The sequence below is a fragment of the Cloeon dipterum genome, chromosome 3, assembly GCF_949628265.1.
Source record: "Cloeon dipterum chromosome 3, ieCloDipt1.1, whole genome shotgun sequence".
In the NCBI taxonomy this organism is placed as follows: Eukaryota; Metazoa; Arthropoda; class Insecta; order Ephemeroptera; family Baetidae; genus Cloeon; species Cloeon dipterum.
Window position 1 is genome coordinate 6787674 of NC_088788.1, and position 19818 is coordinate 6807491.

The 19818-nt window shown below is 36.3% G+C and overlaps 1 protein-coding gene across 1 annotated transcript in view; it reads right to left on the reverse strand.

The window, feature by feature from the left end:
* Window positions 1-1135: 1135 nt before the first annotated feature.
* Window positions 1136-19818, reverse strand: part of fw (furrowed) — a 40103-nt gene continuing 21420 nt past the window's right edge. Inside the window, exons 4-20 of the mRNA XM_065483599.1 lie at window positions 10600-10809; window positions 10277-10369; window positions 10095-10217; window positions 9347-9643; window positions 9078-9227; window positions 6903-7079; window positions 6370-6549; window positions 6190-6308; window positions 5816-6050; window positions 4726-4899; window positions 4149-4331; window positions 3850-4092; window positions 3422-3601; window positions 3137-3310; window positions 2896-3075; window positions 2723-2834; window positions 1136-1593 (exon numbers count right to left, since the gene is read on the reverse strand). Coding sequence (XP_065339671.1) covers window positions 1317-1593; window positions 2723-2834; window positions 2896-3075; window positions 3137-3310; window positions 3422-3601; window positions 3850-4092; window positions 4149-4331; window positions 4726-4899; window positions 5816-6050; window positions 6190-6308; window positions 6370-6549; window positions 6903-7079; window positions 9078-9227; window positions 9347-9643; window positions 10095-10217; window positions 10277-10369; window positions 10600-10809 — 3107 coding nt within the window. The 3' untranslated portion in view covers window positions 1136-1316. The remainder of the gene's footprint in view (window positions 1594-2722; window positions 2835-2895; window positions 3076-3136; window positions 3311-3421; window positions 3602-3849; window positions 4093-4148; window positions 4332-4725; window positions 4900-5815; window positions 6051-6189; window positions 6309-6369; window positions 6550-6902; window positions 7080-9077; window positions 9228-9346; window positions 9644-10094; window positions 10218-10276; window positions 10370-10599; window positions 10810-19818) is intronic.

Sequence of the window (19818 nt, forward strand, 5' to 3'; positions counted from 1 at the left end):
TTATTCATTCTTATTGCTCGTAAGGGACAAATAAACTAATTTTTCAAATTGCGTTTCCTGTTGGAGAATTAGGAAATTTTTACAATAACAGGTTTTGCTGGTAAATACCAATATGAGAGGCTCAGGATTAAATCTACTAATAATGTTGTGTAAATCGTGTTTGTTTCTCAGAAAAATGCCTGATAATTCTGGAAAAAAATGGACACGCACCCCCCGAAAATGCCCAATGTAGTGATGAGAGCCAAGCGAAAAACGATCGTTGAAATCGTTGAATTAGAAAATATGCTAACTATAATTCCTTCAAACTCTTTTGATCGTGAATTTACGAAATGTTTTAAGTGCAAATTTGTGGTGATTGTATCCTCACAATGGATGTTTTTCAAAAGTTGCTTGCAAGCAGATCGGACGTGATAAATTTTATTGTTTATTGTGGCAGCATCGGTTTGAAACTTTTTTAGGACTTGATGAACATTTGCTTTTATTCCATTTTCATAATGCTATTTATAGCATGGTCCTAATTCGAGGGCTTTTTACACCCTTCCTAAAATCATCGATTTATTTCGTTCAATGCAATTTTGCTGTCCAATTTATAAATGTTTCAGTTTTGTAAACCGGCTATAATGTTCCTGTGGAAGAAGAGAATCGTGAGATCAGGTCCCAACAAAACTCTTGTCCCTGCTAATAGCGCCCAGTCCGAGTTTTTACAATGTGTAATTTGTAAAAACAACTTTGTTTTTTCAAATCGAATTCATTCTTACCGTCCTTGCTACTCATTGTCAGACAATCCTGTTTTCGTCCTTGAAATGAAATAATTTTTATTTCCCCATGTTTCAAGAAAAATTGTATAGATTTATATTTTAAGAAAAAAAAATTTTAACCAGAGCGCATAGTCAAATGTCTTATTTTTCCGCTACCTGTTAATTTGGATGTGATGGTTCTTGCAGAAATAAAATAAATATTAATGAAAGTTCAGGTTTTAATTTTGCATTCCAGACACTTATTTGGTTCAATTTCTTGCAGAAAAGTTTAAGAAAAGAAAATCATTCTATTTTTGTATTAATTAAGAAAAATGCATTAAAATATAGTTTGGGTTTGGTAATAAAGGCAATTCAGGAATAAAAAAAACACATTGAGATTAAATTGTCGCACATAATTTAGACATACATCTAAAATTTATTCACGTATTCACACGCATCGGATCATAAAAATAAAAATTACCCAGCTATTATGTACACAGCTAACTAACTAAAAATAAAGGTTCACTCTCATTCGTCCTAAAGTCGTGTTCGTGTATCACAATTGTGGCGCCGCGCAGGTCAGCGAATGGCGACGCCGTTGATGGTGACCGTGCTCTCGACCCTGGTGGGCGTGGGCGACGGCTCGTAGTGGCCGCTGTCGCCGCTGTCCCGCCGGCCGGCCGTCTCGTACGGCGTGTCGTACGTGTTCGTCTCGCCGGCGATGTTCTCGTAGATGTTCGGTCCGCGGTTGTACGGGTCGCTCAGCGTCGCGTACGACATCACCGCCGCACGCGTCTCCTCCTTCACCTCGGCACCCTGCACGTTTTCAGAATTCTTCACCAGCGTTGGCCTCCGCCTGAAAAACGAGTTAATTTAGCTTAAAAATTAAAAACAATAAATAATGCACCAGTTTATTTTTATCGAGAAATTGATAAACGTTTAGTTAGTAGCCGCATTATAATAATTGTTATGAATTATGTTTTTGTTTGAAATTAAAGCTTTTTTTAAATTAAATTTAATTACAGCCGGTAATTTTTATTTGTAATTTTCCTATTGTGAGGATCGATGAGGCATCTTAAAACATGGAATAAAATAACGTATTAATTGAATTAGAGATCTTAAATACACCAGTTGCATAGGCACTAAATGTTCAAAGCCACCAACAGATGGCACCACCGTATACTTCCGTAATAAATTTAATTTTAAGGCACTTTCCGCTGCGATTTCAGACTCAATCCTTCCAATGTGCATTCTTCACATAATGAGCTTTCTTTTGACGTGCTGAAAACCAAAATCGGTTAGCCAATCGCCGTAGAATCGTGCAAAACCAATTTTTGTTTTTTGAAAAATAAAACATTTTCCAATCTGGATTTTCAGCACATCTGAAGATATAATTCTAAAAGCAGAATGCACAGCAGCAGGATTGAGTCTGAAATCGCAGCGGAAGTGCCTTAAAATTAAAATATTACGAAAGTATACGGTGGCACCATCTGTTGGCGGCTTTAACAACTAAGGGTTTATGCAACTGGTGAAAATCAGTAGGAAAACCCCTTGAAATTCCAATAAGACTAAAATCTCACAACTATCTAAAAACTACACACTCCGCCCCCTTTCATTGGGAACCAAACACCTTTAAAATGCAACTCCGGTAGCAGCAGGGGGATCCATTGTGATGTTTGATAGATATTCAGCTTATTAACAGTGTTTTTAAAGATAATTATGTTCAAATTTCCAGGAAATGAACCCATTATCCCATGTTTAATTTATTTTATCTCATAAACTACAATGCAGCTGCAGGATTTGTGACCAATCAGTCGCTCCTCTGTGACTATATTTTAAAGAAAAGCCAAAAGCAACCTCTCTCTTCTGAATTTCAATCACAATTCTTTACTGTTATTACATCTAAAAAATTCATACTTCCAGCCTGAGAAAGGGGGCATGTGTGTGACAATACAAAAAAAATGTTGAATTTCATAAAAACTCACAGTCTCATGTAAAAAACTCCGAGCAGGAGCAGCAGGAAGAGCAGCACTCCGGCGCAGATGCCGATGATGAGTCCCATCTGCTGGGAGGCTGCACTGTCCGCCAAGGAAGCTTCTGTAAAGTGATTTCCATTTAAATTAAATAACTCAAACTCTTACATATTAATTCAACTTACGTTCGCAAGTGGGCTCGTCTCCAGACCAGGATCCGTCCTCCTTGCAGCGCCTCAGGTATTGGCCAACCAGTTTATACTGCGGAATGCAGTGGTACTCGACAGGGCTCAGGTAGATCGTCGTCTGGTTGGGCAGCACCACGCGGCCGTTTTCGACTATTCCAGGGTGTCCGCAGTCAACGGCTAGAAAAAAAAATTAATTTTAATAGGACAGGTGCATTTTTGGGGGCTTGAAATTTTTTACCTCTGCAGGCGGGCATGTAGCCGCTCCAGGTTCCACCCTGGAGGCAGACGCGGGTGTCGTTGCCCTCCATGTTGTAGCCCCTGGGGCAGAAGTAGCGAGCAACGCCACCCACGCTGTACGAGCTCACCTGGGCGATCAGACCGTTGTCTTGCGTCGGGGACGGACACAGGATTTCTGTGGAAATTTAAAAATTAATACGCTTCAAGACAAAATTCTAACAGATTATTAATTTTTAAGACATTTAAATTAATCTCTGTAGGGATTCTATTCTTAGCAATGTTTTACCTGAGCAAACGGGAGGTGAGTGACTCCAAGAGCCATTTTCAAGGCACATTCTTCGCTCGTAACCGTCGATTTTGTAGTTCTTGACGCAGTCATAAAGCGCGACGACGCCGTAGTAGGTCGCGTTGGAGGCCAGGTTGACCCGTCCGAACGGAATTTCTTCCGGCTGACCACAGTCAACGTCTGAAAATTAATTAAATTGTATTATTTTCATGCAGTCAAACAGTCAACACAAAATAAAATTATCTTTTGACTATCCAATGTTCAATAACGGATCTTTGCTATATTTGTTTTTTAATTTAAAATTTTCCTATTCAATAAAAGATCATTGTATAAAAATACGATACTCTACATATTACCACAAAAATTATTACAGAAATAAAAATAATGTTTTAAATTTATAATTCTTCTTGATTTTTGTTTCAACTTACATTCACATTGTGGCACACCGCCACTCCAGATGCCCGACTCTTCGCAGGTGCGCAGCCCTTCGCCGATGAGTCGGTAGCCGCGTTCACACCTGTACTTGGCCTGCGCCGAAATCTTGTAGGTCGCGGCCGAGTTGGCGTTGCTCTCGGCCGCCGTCCTGATCAGGGTTCGTCCGTAGGCGCGGTCGTTACCTGTCACGCTCAGGATCGCGTGCTCGGCCAGCACAGGCTCCGGACAACGAATTTCTAGGAGAGAAATATTACATATTTTATCTCAATTTCATTAAAAATGTATTGCTAACCTTCACATCTTGGCGTGGATCCACTCCACGATCCGTCCTCCTGGCAAACGCGGTGCGCCTGGCCTCCGCTCAGTCTGTAATTCCGCACGCACGAGAACTCGACCTCGCTGTTCACGTAGGTCGTGTCGTTGAGCAACTTTACCGAGCCGTATGGCACAGGTGAGAATTTTCCACAGTCCACGTCTGCAAATTAAAGATTTAATTAAACTATTTCTTTTCTATACAGATTTTTTTTAAGAATCTTCGGAAGTCCAGACAATTCAGAAGAATTAACGGCTTGAAATAATTCCTTCAAAATAAAATGAATATAATAAGTTGCATTAAATTTATACCTTTGCATAAACAGTAAGATATATTTAATTTGTACATTGGTTGTTTAAAATGTAATTATTTTTTAATGTCAATATTTTTTTGTAGAAAAATTATTTAAAAAAATATTGAATATTTACGTATCATGCAATCAAACGACTAAAGACTTATACATCATTACGATCGAGGCTATTTGGGTAGAAAAATAACATTAGGAAAGAATTGGAGCAATTGTTGGAATTAAATGATGAAAATTGAGTCCACTCACATTGGCAGGAAGGAGCGCGCGAGGACCACTCTCCGTTGCTGTTGCACTCGCGCGTGGGCTCTCCACGCAGCAAGTGTCCCGGCTCGCAGTGGTACTCGATGCGCGAATGCACGTTGAAATCGTAGCCGATCACGAAGCCACCATTCGGCACCTCAGGCTCCTCGCACGTAATCACTGCAAAACGGGGCAAATTCGATATCAATCTCGACGCGTCAACCTCCCAAATCTGATCACTGCACGCATGCTTTCGCTGCTCGAATTAATTTTTTACACAAATAAAGATTCTATCTGCTCTGGCAAAATTGAAAATTATTTATGACCGGGTGTGAACGTGAACTACAAATTCAACAGTGAGGAACGAGATATTTATTGTTCGAGAAAAGGAGGAAGGAATTAAAATTCTCAGTGTGAAAATAAAAGATCTAAAAATAATTTTTAGCGTTAAAGAGGAATGATACTGGAAAAGCCGGGAAAATGCTTGTTGCAAATGCATAAACTCATCCCTTAGGATTCAGTTAAAGCCTAAATTGACCTAAAAAGCACTGTAATTTTTTGAGAAAATTGGCTGGAAAGTTAGCGTGCTTTTCAAATGGAAATGGCTGTCTCCTTACTTGAAATGCGATTTAATTTCAAAACCAAGAGTTTCTCCAATAAGTGGCATACACCGTTGGACAGATCTCGACGAGAGGAATCGGAATATGCCAAGAAAATATGTTCAAACACTGTACATTTTGGAGAAAATTGGCCAAATTTGAATTTTTAGTGTAGGAAGGTCCTTTTTTAATATTGCAAAATTGTTGAACAAATTGTTCATCGATCAATTGTTTAAGGCATCCAACAATTTAAATAATTTTCAATTGTTGCCCAGTATCATTCCACTTTAAATAAAATGATTTTGGCTGCCGGCAGGAAAATATAAATGTTTTCTTTTTCTGTAATTTGAATTTGTAGTGTAATTTTCATGACAATTAATTTTAAATTGTCTAGAAATGTTATTTGGCACAAATTTACCCGATTTAACACAGAATAAATATTTTTAAATAAAATATTTGAATTTTCACATTTATTTTATCCGAAATAGAATTCTTACGTTCGCAGGAGGGCGTGTGGGCGCTCCACTTTCCGTCGAGTCCGCAGGTGATGATGGAGTCGCCCTCGAGCCAGTAGTCGGCCTCGCACTCGTACCTGGCCACGCTGCCGGCCGTCGTGGTCGCGTTCAGCAACTCAACGCGGCCGTGGAACGTGTTGGCCGGCGCCCCGCAGTCCACAAATCGACACTCTGGCGCGCGGCCCGACCACGTGCCCCCCAGGCCGCAAGTCAGAACCTTTGAAAAAAGGGAAGATGAATTAGAAATAAAGGTTTCATAAAGTAAATTTTATATTAAAATTTAAATTAGCAGGAGAACGAAATTTCTTAATGCTGCGAAAATTAATTTTTGTTAAAATTATTGCATTAAAACTTACAGCTTCGCCGAGAAGGATGAAGCCAGCTTGGCACTTGTAGGTGGCAGTGGAGCCAGCTTTGCGTCCTGTCATCTCCACGCGTCCTCCGGCAACCTCCGGCGGCTCGGGACACCAGGCAACTATAAAAATAATTTAGTTTTATAATTTTGTTGTTTTAATAAATAATTGATGTTTGCTTACAGAGACACTGAGGCTCTTCTCCGGACCAGACACCCTCGTCACCGCACTTTTTCTTTGCGTCACCCTTCAGGGTGTAGTTGCTCTCGCAGGTGACTTCGGCCAATGCTCCGTGTGTCGTTCTTCCACTCAGCATCTGCACTGAGCCGTGTTCTGGAGCCTTGATCGAACCGCAGTCCACGTCTAAAGTAAAGAGATTAAATAAATTTAAATGGAAAGACTCAAATTAAATTAATGTTAAAAATATTATTAAATTATGTATTTAATTAAAAAACAATATATGCTATTTTTCTATTTCTTATTAAAATTTCAAAATAAAAAATAGGCATTTTTCAACAATTATAAGTTAGCCGATGCAATTTTATGTTTTATTAAGGCAAGAAACTATTAAACAGTAAATAATAAAAATTCTTTGAAGAGATCTCAAATTTGTATCATTGATTAAATGATTTATCATTCATCTGAGTGAAATAAATTTGCAAAAAATTAATATTTTGTTGCAATAAGGGAATGAGAAATTGCATATGTTAACTCACATTTGCAAGTGGGAGCCACGCCCGACCAGAAGCCAGTGTTGAGGCACTCGCGGGTCGCGTTCCCGACCAGCATGTGACCCTCGGGACACGAGTAGGTGATCGACTTGCCGACGACGTGATCTCCGCCGGCGATGCTCGTGTTCAGGTTGCGATCTGGACTGCCGCACGCGGCCGGCTCTGCAAAAATTAAACACAAATTCGATTACTTTCACGCACGCAACCAAGAAAATAACTAAAATTCGTGACTGTTTATTCTTTACTTTTATAAATACGGAATTTTATTTCTATTGGCTGCGAACTATATTACATTTTATCTTATTTTAAATTAATCTTGAATGTTTTGGTTATAAATTTTCAGTTTTTTGTTGTTTTTTCTGCCAAAATAATCACTGGTAGAAAATTAAATTTTATCCTTTATAATTTTAAATTACGTATATTATTTAAATTTTGAATCAACACAAAAATGAATATTATTAAAGCATGTTTGGCTTTAAAAACTATTACATAATAAATAATTTTAAATAGTAAAGCAATAAAAAACAAATTTATTAATGTAAATTATGCTTAAATACTATTTAAAAAGTGTTAAAATTGTAAATTTCTTTTTAATAATGACAAACGTATATTAAAATTATAGATAATAACAATAATGTTTTAAAAAAAAGTAATTTTCCTATAAAATTGCAAGTAAATTGAAAATATTTTTCACTTTACATCCTTTCAAATTGAGAAAGGCCGTGATAATCGAGAAACAAGGTCTCACAGCGCCGACAATTAAAAAATGATCCGGGCCAGTGACCGTGGAGAGAAGCAGCTTTTTACGAATCTACGCCGCCTTTCTTCTTTCATTTCATCGAAAGTGCGCGGCTCCATTTTTCTCTCTACGCAACGTGCGATCCGAGAGTGAAATTAATCGAGCGGGCGCCGATCGTTAAATCCGCGAGAGATGATTAGTCGCGTGTGAGAGAATGTCGCCCGCATTTCCAATGTGTCACTTTCTTTCGCGCGCGCGCGCGCGCGTAATTAGAATAAGAAATCGGCGCCGCGGATGAATGGAACAAACAACAAGACAGCACAGAGCAGCACGCCCGGTGAATAACAATAATGAAGGTGCCATGGGAGACTTTGTAATAATTGCAACAGCACTAATATTTCTTCTTTCCTTCACGCTGTAATGAGCTCGGTATGCAGCGGTACGTGCAAATATTCTTTTTTGGATGATTCTTTTTAGTTTTCTCCTGATGATTGTAAGTGAGAGAAAGTAATGTTTGATTTTAACCACCGAGATAAATTGTTCAAACAGCTACAGCTGTTATTAAAAATTGAAATGAATAAATAGAATATCATTTGATTACAAATAAATCATAAAATTTTTCTTAAGAATAAGTAGGTCTAATCCTAGATATTTTTAAAAGATTTTATTTTAATTTTTTAGCCAGATCAGTTGCTATAAATCAAGTTTAATGTTGCGACAATTTTAACAATTTAATCAAATTTAATTAAAAAAAGGAAAAAATATTTTATATTTTTTAAACTGTGTTAATTTAACTAGACATAATATAAATGGTTCAATTATTTTGACATTTTAAATTTGCTTAAAAAATTTTTACAAATGTTTGTTAACTTTTTATATTTATTTCATACCTGAATTTTAATTTTGGAGCAAAATATTTCTAAGCGTATTTTTTTGAAAAATTTTGGAAGGTATAAAATGATCTAAATTAAAAAAAATGTTTGTAATTTGTATTAGAATCACCCAAAAAGTGTTTTTAAGTCCAAATAAATTACGCATAAAACAGCGGGGGCGGGAAGTGCGGTAAAATTGGTTCGCACTGCGCAGATCCAAAATGTCGCCTGATTGTTGGAAATAAAAAGCTCGATTTGGATTCCCTTACGAGTGTCAAGAGTTTGTTTTTACGATCCAAAAGACACAATTAGTAAAAGTAATGCAAATTTTGTCACAATATTAACGAAAACTTGCTTCTTTTCGCGCATTTTCCCGTGACCGTTTTTTCGCGCCATATTCCACCGGCCGCCATATCTGCGCGTCACACGAATCTGGCCCTCGCTGATATAAAAAATGGTTTTATTAAAAAAAATGGTACAACACTTCTTGTTGCCTTGCATTTTTGTTTTGAGTCGGTCATCAGTAATAAAATAAAGCAATACACTCACGGTGCTGGCACACCCAGTGGAGGTAGTCAAGGTTGCAACCGACGTCGTTCCACTGCCACCCGCGGCCACCGTCCAAAACCACGCAGTTCTGCTCGCCATTGTAGTTATTTGGCTGGTCCTTTCCCCACACAGGCTTGCCAACCGCCTCTCCTGCAAGAAAAAAAATCCAAATAAGATTGAAATTTAAATATGACAAATTAACAGTCAATTTCAGCTTTAAATGAATCCATATTATTTTTTTTTAACAAAAAAAATATTTCTTCTCTTACCGTTGACCCATCGCCAGGTGCGGGAGGTGTATCCAGGGTCGCGGGTGGCGCCGAGCCACACGAGCTGAGTCTTCAGCTTGGGCTTCCTGCGTTCCAGTTCGGAGAGGACGAAGCCGTTGTGCGCTGTGCCAGGGGCGTGCAGCAGGTCTCCGCCGGGCACCCGCCGACATGAGGCCCTCGCCTGCTCGTAAGAGGCGCCCTTGGTTGTGTGGAACTCGTAGCACGTGCGCGAGAAGACGGCCGACTCGCTGCCCTCCTGCACCACGCCGCTCGGCACGCAACGCTCGTTCGAAAATTCTAAAAGGATTTTTATTCGTTAAATTTACACAAATTTAAGAATTAAATGCAAAACAGTCAAATATAATATTTCTAGTTTTTAATTTACTGACAAAATATAAAATTGAATATTAAGTTGCTATTTTTGCAATTTTAAAAATTTAGATTTTCTTTTAAATTGCAAATTTAAAAATTATTTTTAAATTTTTACAAAATAAATTGAATAATTTAGTTTTTTACACATTTGACTAATTCCTTTAAATTATATAATTTATTTTTAAATATTCCCAACTGTCTTCAGTGAATATTTATGTTACAAAATAATCGTCTTATTATTCTATAGATAAAGTCGTCGAATTCTACTGTACAAATTAAATTAATTTAACTAGATGATCAATAAATATCAAAAGAATCTCGTGACAATCAATAAAAAGTACATCATTTAAAATATTAATTTCAAAAAATCCCTTACCGTCAGTGGTGAAAACCTCCACCTCGCAGAGGGAGAGAGACCCTTCGACGCCGACCATTTGCACGGCAACGTGTCTGCCGACGATCGGCCTGGCACAAGTGAAAATTTTTGTCGTGCCCTCATCTGCAGAAAAATTAATAAATAAAAATGTTTAAAATCATTTCAAAAAATTATTTATTCACCTATCGTGCCTGGATACCACGCACAAAGAGGGTTTCTCTGCAAATCAGAACTGTTGCCCACCCTGATTTCCAGGTCCTGCAGCAATTGGTGACCTGAAAGCAGGAATTGTTATTGTTTATAAAGATTATTGATTTTTTGATACTAAGATAGACATAATTCAATTTTGAGCCTCCTTAATTATTTTTTTAATGATTAAAAGATTCATTTGTAGAGCTTTAATTAATTAAACAATCAGTTTCGTAAAAATACGGCTCAACGCATTATGATAAATTTATTTTAAAGTTTTTTAAATTAACAAATATTCAATTTTTGTAATTCCTACCGCAGCATCCTCTTGAAGTGAGTCTGACGGCCCTGACAGGGTACTCCCTGAGCAGATCAACTCTCCACCAGGGCGAGGGCTCCCTGCCCGTCTCGGTGCACCTTTTGCCGTCATGGATGACCTCTTTGTCACCGTCGACCGCGTTCGGCGCGGCGCCGCCTCTCATCGACGACGACTGGTTCGCCGGCTTCCTGTAAGCCACGTTTGTGCCTGAAAAAAAATTAAAACCGACAGTCATTAAATTTAGAAATTATTAGATTATTTGTCAACGAATTGATCCGGGTAAAAATTAGACTCAATTTTCGAGAAATTATAGATTAGCAATTTGAACAAGTAAGTGCTAATTTTACAAATTGTCCGAAAGTGAGCTAAAGTTAAAAATTTATAATTCAATTATTTCCTGCCATTATATCGTCTTTTGCCAATTAACGAAACGGGAGACGGAGATGAGAGAAACTTAATTTGAGCCGCAATAATTACGATAAAAGTAGAGAATATACGCTCGATCTGACCTCGACTCTCGCGCCGCGCGGCAAATGATTTTATGTATGTATAATGCGTGAATCAGCAGACAAAGTAGCCCATCCAGCACTCCATAGAAGCGGCTAATAAAAAAGAACAGGTGCTTCCGCGGCCCAAACACGGCGATTACACCGCAAAGTGCTTTCTTCCGAATGCGCGAGAGCAGCAAGCAGCAACTACTTTTCTTTCGGCCTGGCTGGCACAGTTTTCTTCCAAAGCTCTTTTTGTCTCACAATCCAGTGAGCGAGAAATATTTTTTTTTGCGTTGTATGCTTTCATTATGCTGAGATAATTTTCACTTCAATCTTACTTTTGTATTCTCTTTTTGTAATTGTTAGCGGATCGGACAGATTTTGATTTGGGGTTTTAATCCGTAATTAAAACACTAGTAAAGACATTTAATATCTGAACAGCTTTAAGAAGATATAATACTTTCTTACAATCTAATTTTTGTTTTACAATTGTTCCAGCTCATTTCTTTTTATGGATAAATAATTTAAATTATTTCAGGATGCCATATCAATGTAGTGCCATTAGAGAATATCGATTCCGTTAATGAAAAAGGTAAGTCGACTAACTATTAATAAAAAAAGGTAAAAAGTTAAGCTTCTTTAATAAAAAGTTGCATATTTTATCTTTAATCAATTTTCCTTGAAAAAATATATTAATATATTGAAAATAAAATAAATACAAATAAAAATGAATTTAAAATGCAAAACTATAAAAATATTTTTAGCATTAATATTTATTAAACTTAACCTAATTGTTAATTATTAAAATAATTACTACCATATCTACTGCAATTTAGTTATAAAAGTAATGTTTTCTGAGTCGAAATTAAAGGGTAAAAATGTCATTGTTAGCATACTAATTAGTTCGTCGAGTTTATTGTTATTGTTTGTGGAATGATACAGGGCAACAATTGAAAATTATTTGAAATGTTGGATGCCATAAACAATGGATCGATAAACAATTTGTTCAACAATTTGCAATAATAAAAAAGGACCATTCCTACATTAAAAATTCAAATTTAGCCAATTTTCTCCTTAATTTAGAGTGTTTGAACATATTTTCCTGGCATATTCCGATTCCTCTCGTCGAGATCTGTCCAATTGTGTATGCCACTTATTGGGGAAACTCTTGGTTTTGAAATAAAATCGGATTTCAAGTAAGGAGACAGCCATTACCATTTGAAAAGCACGCTAACTTTGCAGCCAATTTTCTCAAAAAATTACAGCGCTCCTTAGGTCAATTTAGGCTTTAACTGAATCCTAAGGGATGATTTTATGCATTGGCAACAAGCATTTTCCAGGCTTCCGCAGTATCATTCCTCTTTAAGCAACAATTTATCTCTGCAAAGTGCAATAAACAATTCACTTCTAACAGCAGTTATTTTCATCGAGCCGATTTTCTATCGAAATTTTAAATTTAGCTCTTTCCTCATTTTTAAAGAGTATATACGCGTATTTCAAGTAAAGGTTAAATGGATTTTTCATTGTTATTCTGTAAAGCTTTACTTTTCAAATTATCCCGTTCACGTTTGTGTTCTATTTACAGTCCCAGCGACAGCACCTCGTGCCAGGTGTCTACGGTTTTTTGAACCGGTGAGACACCTGTCATGCATAACAATGCTTTTTTGAACGTGTGTATCTTTTACTGTTTTTAGCCACACAAATGAACGTGATGGGACAAACTTGACCGAAAATGTACGTAATTCGTAGTTAAAGTGGTATGATACTGGGCAACAATTGAAAATTATTTGAAATGTTGGATGCCTTAAACAATTGACCGATAAACAATTTGTTCAGCAATTATAAATAATAAAAAAGGACCTTCCTACACCAAAAATTCAAATTTTGCCAATTTTCTCCAAAATTTGCAGTGCTTGAACATATTTTCTTGGCATATTCCGATTCCTCTCGTCCAGATCTGTCCAACGGTGTATGCTACTCATTGGGGAAACTCTTGGTTTTGAAATTAAATCGGATTTCAAGTAAGGAGACAGCCATTGCCATTTGAAAAGCACGGTAACTTTCCAGCCAATTTTCTCAAAAAATTACAGTGCTTTTTAGGTCAATTTAGGCTTTAACTGAATCCTTAGGGATGAGTTAATGCATTGGCAAAAACCAATTTCCAGGCTTTTCCAGTATCATTCCTCTTAAACAAACGCTCATTTTTCCCTACCATTCGATGGATTGTTAGTTTTGACTGTTTAATTGTTGGAAAACAGTTTATTCTTTATTATTTTCGGAAGATGACCCAAATTGTGAGTGAAATCATTTAAATTTTGACCCCTTTTATCCCTAATCATGGGCTTTTCCTCCAGATGTTAATAATTTTGAAATCGTTCGTCTCAAGTGCGATTTGCGCCACGAGCCTGCTAATTTCGAACCTGGCCCTGTGGACCGTGATGCGATGTGATGGTTTCATTGCAAAACCCTACAGGACACTGGCTGATTTGTAATTAATTTGCAGACGTTGAATACAACGAGTGCTCGAGCCCTCTTTGCCTGATTGCGGCCATCAGCGTGGCCACCGACGTGCACATAACGACCTCCGCGCTTCTTACTCCGCTCGCCTTTCATTTATTTGGCTTGGTAATAATTTATCAAAGAATATTATTTATGTACAATTCAACCAAAAGATAATGACACAAACAATTTAAATTTTAAATCATTCCACGTGATTTGAAGTAATTTTTTGTAAATATTTTATTAAATTGTTTTAAACACAGCACGAAGATAGAAATTAGTTTTCACAAATGTTAACTGGATTTTGGTACTTTCATGAAATGAAAATGAAAAATGATTAATAAGTGGGCAAGAATTTCTTCATCCTCAAGTAGAGAATTTATACAATATATTTATAATTATTTTAATTTTTCAGTCATCTGAAAATGCAGCCTCAGAGGCACTGTGGCTGTCAATAGTGAGTCTTTTGCTGCTTCCAAGTCAGCCGATTGCTTTTCACAGCCTTCTGAGTAAGTACATATAATTATATTTAAATATGATATAATGATAATTAAAGAAATTCATAATAAATTATTTATACAGGTTTAAGGAGATTGGGAATTATTTATGGAGCGTCCTTGTGTCACCTGACTCTCCTCAACTGGTTTTCAAGAAACTGAACAGCATATTAAATTATTCAAGTCAAAATTAGCAAGAAAAATCATGACTTGGTGTTTAAAAAAGTTGCTGGCAAAATAAATTAATTTACCCAGATGGTCTTTTAATATTTTTGGCGTCAGTTCTAGTTTACCTTGAAATTCAATTGCACAATAAACTCATGGAAAATAATAATAATAAAAAGTAAACCTTTGTGATTCTTACAAAAAGTCAATTTTTTAACCCTAGAAAATTATCTAGAAATTCAGCTATATTTTTTTAAAGGTTCAGCACTCTGCCTGCTGACAATAATTATTGTTTTTTTTTATAAAAAAACTTCATGTTTTTAAAAAAACATCAAGATTAGCATATTATTGATTAATTAATATTAATTAATTCAAGTCTGAAAGCGTAATTCATTATTGTCCAGCGACATTCTTTTAAAAACACGTAACCTCTGCTTCTTTAACAATCAACAATGGCTGCTTCCCGTGTTTTAATTTGAGCTACTTGACATTCCTCGCGAAATATATGTTCGAAAACAATTCATCGGCCCACATTTTCATTGTCTCCTGAAGGTGGAGTCGCGAGAACGACACACTCTCGCACCTGCTTTTTTTTGTTCAAAGAGGCTTCGTCATTGCGCCATTTACGTCGATTGGGTATTATTACGCGCGCCGTGCAAAGTGCCGATTCCTTTTCCTGGTCAGCTCGCTCTTTCTCTCTGCTCTGCTGTCATCGCGGCGAGAAATTTAATAACGGTAGCCGCGCAGGCGAGTGCAGTGTTACACACACACACACACACACAACACACAAACTGCAGCTAGGTGCAAAAAATAGATAATAATATACGAAGGCTCAGATGCAGCAGCTGCTCGGTTGGAATTTCTAGGTTGATCTCCTGGATGCAAATGATCGGATATTTTAATTGGTTGATTAGAGGAAAAATATAAACACTGCTCCAGGGTTGCTAATAACCTGCATTTTTCAAAAACAAAAAATGCAATGCAGTGGTAAAAAGCATATTTTATATTTTAACCAGTTTCTAGCAATCAATGTTTGCACTGTAGTTTTAAATAATTTTCTAATTATTTGCTCGTGGCCTCGACTTGAAAAATTGTCGGAGAGAAATTTTGCCAACAAGTGGCAATTTAAAAGAAAGAATCTATACAGCAGAGAAAATTTTGACCACTCCAAATACAAAATTTAGATTTTCACAGGGGAAAAATGGAATAAATTAATTTCTCGCGCAAGAAATTGGTAAAAATTGAGTGGTGGTAAAAACTGGGTGGAAAGCAATTGCACAATTAAGGAATGTTTGATAGGAAGGGTTTAAAATAGCTGCACAACCCAGGAAAACCCTGTTTCCAATGTTAGCAATTAAATTGAGTAAATTTAAAGCAAATACGTTATAGCCTTGTGATTTGTTTTCTTTTAGAAAAGTTAGCAAAATGGGGAGAACTCTCTCCCTACTTGAAATCTTATTTTATTTTTGAAGAAAGGGTTTCCCAAAATACCGTTGGATAGATCTTGAAGAAAGGAATCGAAATTTACCAAGAAAATATGGCAAAGAGCGCTGTAAATTTTGGAAACGATTGGCAAAATTTGAATTTTCACCGCAACAAGGTCATTTTTTTACAAATTGCTCGTTGTATTGAAGGTGGCAATTTAATTATGTATTTATACATCATGCTTTTTATTTATTTCATAAAATTATTCCGAAATTATTATCACATATTAGATCGAAGGAATAAAAATTACAAAAAAAGGTCACATCTTTCTCATTAAAGCATTAATTTCAACAATACTGTTGTGACACTCTTTGGCCTGTTACTGACCTTAGAGGCGCCATGACCAGGCGCCACGTCAGGGGACCCTCCAAAATGACACAATAAATACTCTTTTCACTATAGTGATTTAGTATTAGAATTAATCTTACGTCAGACTTGCTCTCTATACACGTCGACTCAAAGCCCAACAGTTATGATCCCAAGATTATTTAACACCCTGCCGGTTGAAATTAAAATGATACAAGACAAGACCCATAGAAGATAACCAACTATTTCTAAATATTGTGAAAAGAATATTGAAACAACACAAATATATGTTTTATAAATAGTTGTAGATAGGATTAGTTTTGACGTATTTTAATCAGTCAACAACTTAAATATTAACTTAAACTAAATAAAAAAATAGTATAAATCATTTGAATTTTTCTAAAGCATTTTACCAGTTTCAAAATGACATAATAAATATCTAAAATCTAAAGGGACCATGAATTACAATATCGTGTGGAAATTTGGAACAAGGAATGAGATTTAACTTAGTTATTTATAAATTCAGCGAATTCCTGTGCAACAAAGGAAAAATGGCCCAGCAGGCTAGATCATTTTGTAATTCAGGCCTCGTCGGGAGCAAAAAAAACGTCGTGGGACAACGATGATTTGCAACAACAGCGAGCTATATAGTGGGTTTGTGGCATAACGGGGACAAAAACACGAGTGTGTGAGTAATAGCAGCGCAGCAAGCAAGCAAGTTTGTTGAACAACTCGGTGTGCATGTCGTGAAAATTGCACTCTTGTGTACATATTTGCACGCGCGGTGTGCTGTTTGTCCCACAATTAGACTCTGCCAGCGAATAAAAGGAGCCTAATCGAAAGCGCATACATATACATACACATATGTATTATTGTGTGACGCACCACTTATGCAAATCATTAGGCCGCTGAGCACGACCTCTGAGCAACCTGTCTAACTGGACAGTAATCAAGGGAATCGATCAGTCAATTATTATATTTTTAAATAAGATTCTTCAATACTTCATTTTAGAAGAATCTGTAGCTCTGATGAACGTTTGCAATAAACATTCGTATCATTCGTATTTGTAAAATATCTATTATCTATATTTTTATCCCCACATTTTCGTGTTTTCATGTTTTTTTGTAAACCTTAATTTCATTTGTTCTTTTTTCCCCCTAGCACATTTTTAAATCAAATTTTATTTCATTTTTTAAAGTTGATAAAATTTACTGGTTTGAATTTATGAAAATTTAAACAAAACTTTTAATTAACACAAAATTTATTATTTATAAAAAATAATCTAGATTGAAAAAAGCAGAAATTGACTCAATTATTTTAAGTTTTTAGAATGATTTAATATTTTCTTTCCAGATTTTTAATTTAGCAAAGAACATTTTTTCAGTATTTGTAAGAGAAAGTAGTCCAGAAAACCTGTTGGAGCAATAAAAAGGTCAATTTTCCCCATTTTTTCCGCTTGTCAAAGTGTGACCAATGACCAAGCAGGCACCAGCTTGTCTCCATCTCCGTAGCAAAAAATTCATTGGTTACACATCTGCAGGTTTTTGGCCTCTGCTTTGTTTGCATTCGGCTCGCGAGACTCCTTCTCGCTTTCCCATAAAAAGCTGAATTAACTAAGTAAGTAAGCAGTTCGCTCCCACGCACGCACGACTCTCGCGCTAAAAATGCAGTTTCATCGCTGCATCTGAGATTTATTGTCTTTATATTTATTTTCTTCTCTTGTGAAACGGCGGAATAGCGACTCAGCCGAGCATGGAAAAGCCAAAAGCCGAGGTGCATTTTGCAAGCTGCCGAGAATTCCGCTCGCTCGCTCGCTCGCTAAGCAGCCAACCTTGTGCCGGAAGTTCCGCCAGCCTTGGCTCTTTATCTTTCCAGCCTTTTTTCTTTTGCACAAAGGACGAATAAGGTGAAAAATTACATAAGGGACGACCGACGAACAACTGATAACTAGTTATTTAGTATTAGGGTTTCAAAAAAATTAAATTTATCACAAAGTAGATGAAGCTTCGTATCAAATCGAATCGCTATTGATCAGTAATATATAAATTGATACTGGTACGTTCATTCGGTTCGAAATATATATTTATTTTCTATGAAAGAAAGCTGTAATAATATATGAGAAATTTAATTAAATTACAAAAGATTTTTGTAACTTATAATTAAATATAGAAATAAAAAAACCATTTTGTGTATTAAAATGAAATAAAAAATTAGAATTAGTTACTGAACTATTTGATAAATTTGCTTAAATATTTTTTAAAATTATTTTTATGTAGATCTGAATAGTAAAAAATGTTTATTCTCTTCATTTTTAAGTTGGCGTTTTTTAATGCAACGTTTCAATTAAGAGCCTTGGATAGAATTTTAAATATCTTACGCTTCATCCTTTGTTGTTGATCAGTTCTAATTTATTTAGGCAAATTGAGGTTTTAAATGCTTGTAGAATTACTTTTAAATTTGCTAAAATGGGGACAGATAATCGGAATTTGGCTTTGAAATTTTGATTTCTTCTTCAGGATAAGAAATAAATAAACCACGTCCGTCAAAATCAAAGTTACTGAACCACGTATTAATTTTAAAATTTAACTATGTGCAAAAAATTAATAAAAAAGCTCATCAAATAATTGAGTTTACTCAACCCTACCCTAGAAAAGAAATTTTTCAAACATAAATTCGTTAGAGTGCTCTGTGTACGTCCAAAGAATAATTTTTTAACATTAAAATCATAATAATATCGACCTTTTCATCTGTGAGAACGGCTAATTTAGCCTAGAATATTCAACTGGAATTTCCAAGTTTATTAACATCAAACGGTTAACGAGTGCAAAAAGCGTTTAAATCAGTGGGGGCCAAATTCGTGCGACGCACAGATATGGCGTCCGGTAGAGTATGGCGCGAAAAAACGGTCACGTGAAAATGCGCGAAAAGAAGCAAGTTTTCGTTAATATTGTGACACAATTTGCATTACTCTTAACTAATTGTGTCTCTTGGATCTTAAAAACAAATTCTTGACACTCGTATGGTAATCCAAAGAGAGCTATTTGTTTCCCACATTCAGACGCCATCTTGGATCTGCGCAGTGCGAACCAATTTTATCGCACATCTGGGCCCCGCTGTTTAAAATTAAAATAAAATTTGTTTATCCTATAAAATTAATTTTCAAGCAATAATTATTTTTAAAAAAAAACCTGAATCTGTACAAAGATCTCGTTTGTCACTCTCGAGTGCTAAATTGAAAAGAAAAAGTAAATCAAGCGAGTCGTCATTCTAAATATGGTGAATCCAGTCCGTCCACCTCCGACCTTTCACGTGCATTTTCGAAAGGTCCGCGCCCGTCAGCTATACGTACACACACCGTTTATATGTATGCCTGGCTCACGATTATCGCCTGCTGCAATATAATAATAGTTGCGGCGTGGAAGGGAAAGGGAATCGAGCGAGTGACCAGTTTGAAGTTTGCGCGACCACGCCTGTGCGACCGCCGCCGACTCGCTTTCCTCCGCGATCCGATCAAGCAAGTGCATTCTAATTGCACGGATCACTTGCCGACCTGCATGCAATTACGCTGCGCTTTCCTTATCTCAAACCGATCGTTATTGTTGTGCTCCAATGAGGAAATATCAAATAATAATAAGCGCGTGGAAATTTTCGGCCGTTTAACAAAACCAACGCATTGTTTCGAACTGTCTCCTGATTATTTTGTTATGAAATTTGAGGGATCGTTAAAATAACAACCGACAGGTTATAGGTTTCCCTTTCAAATTAGTTCAGG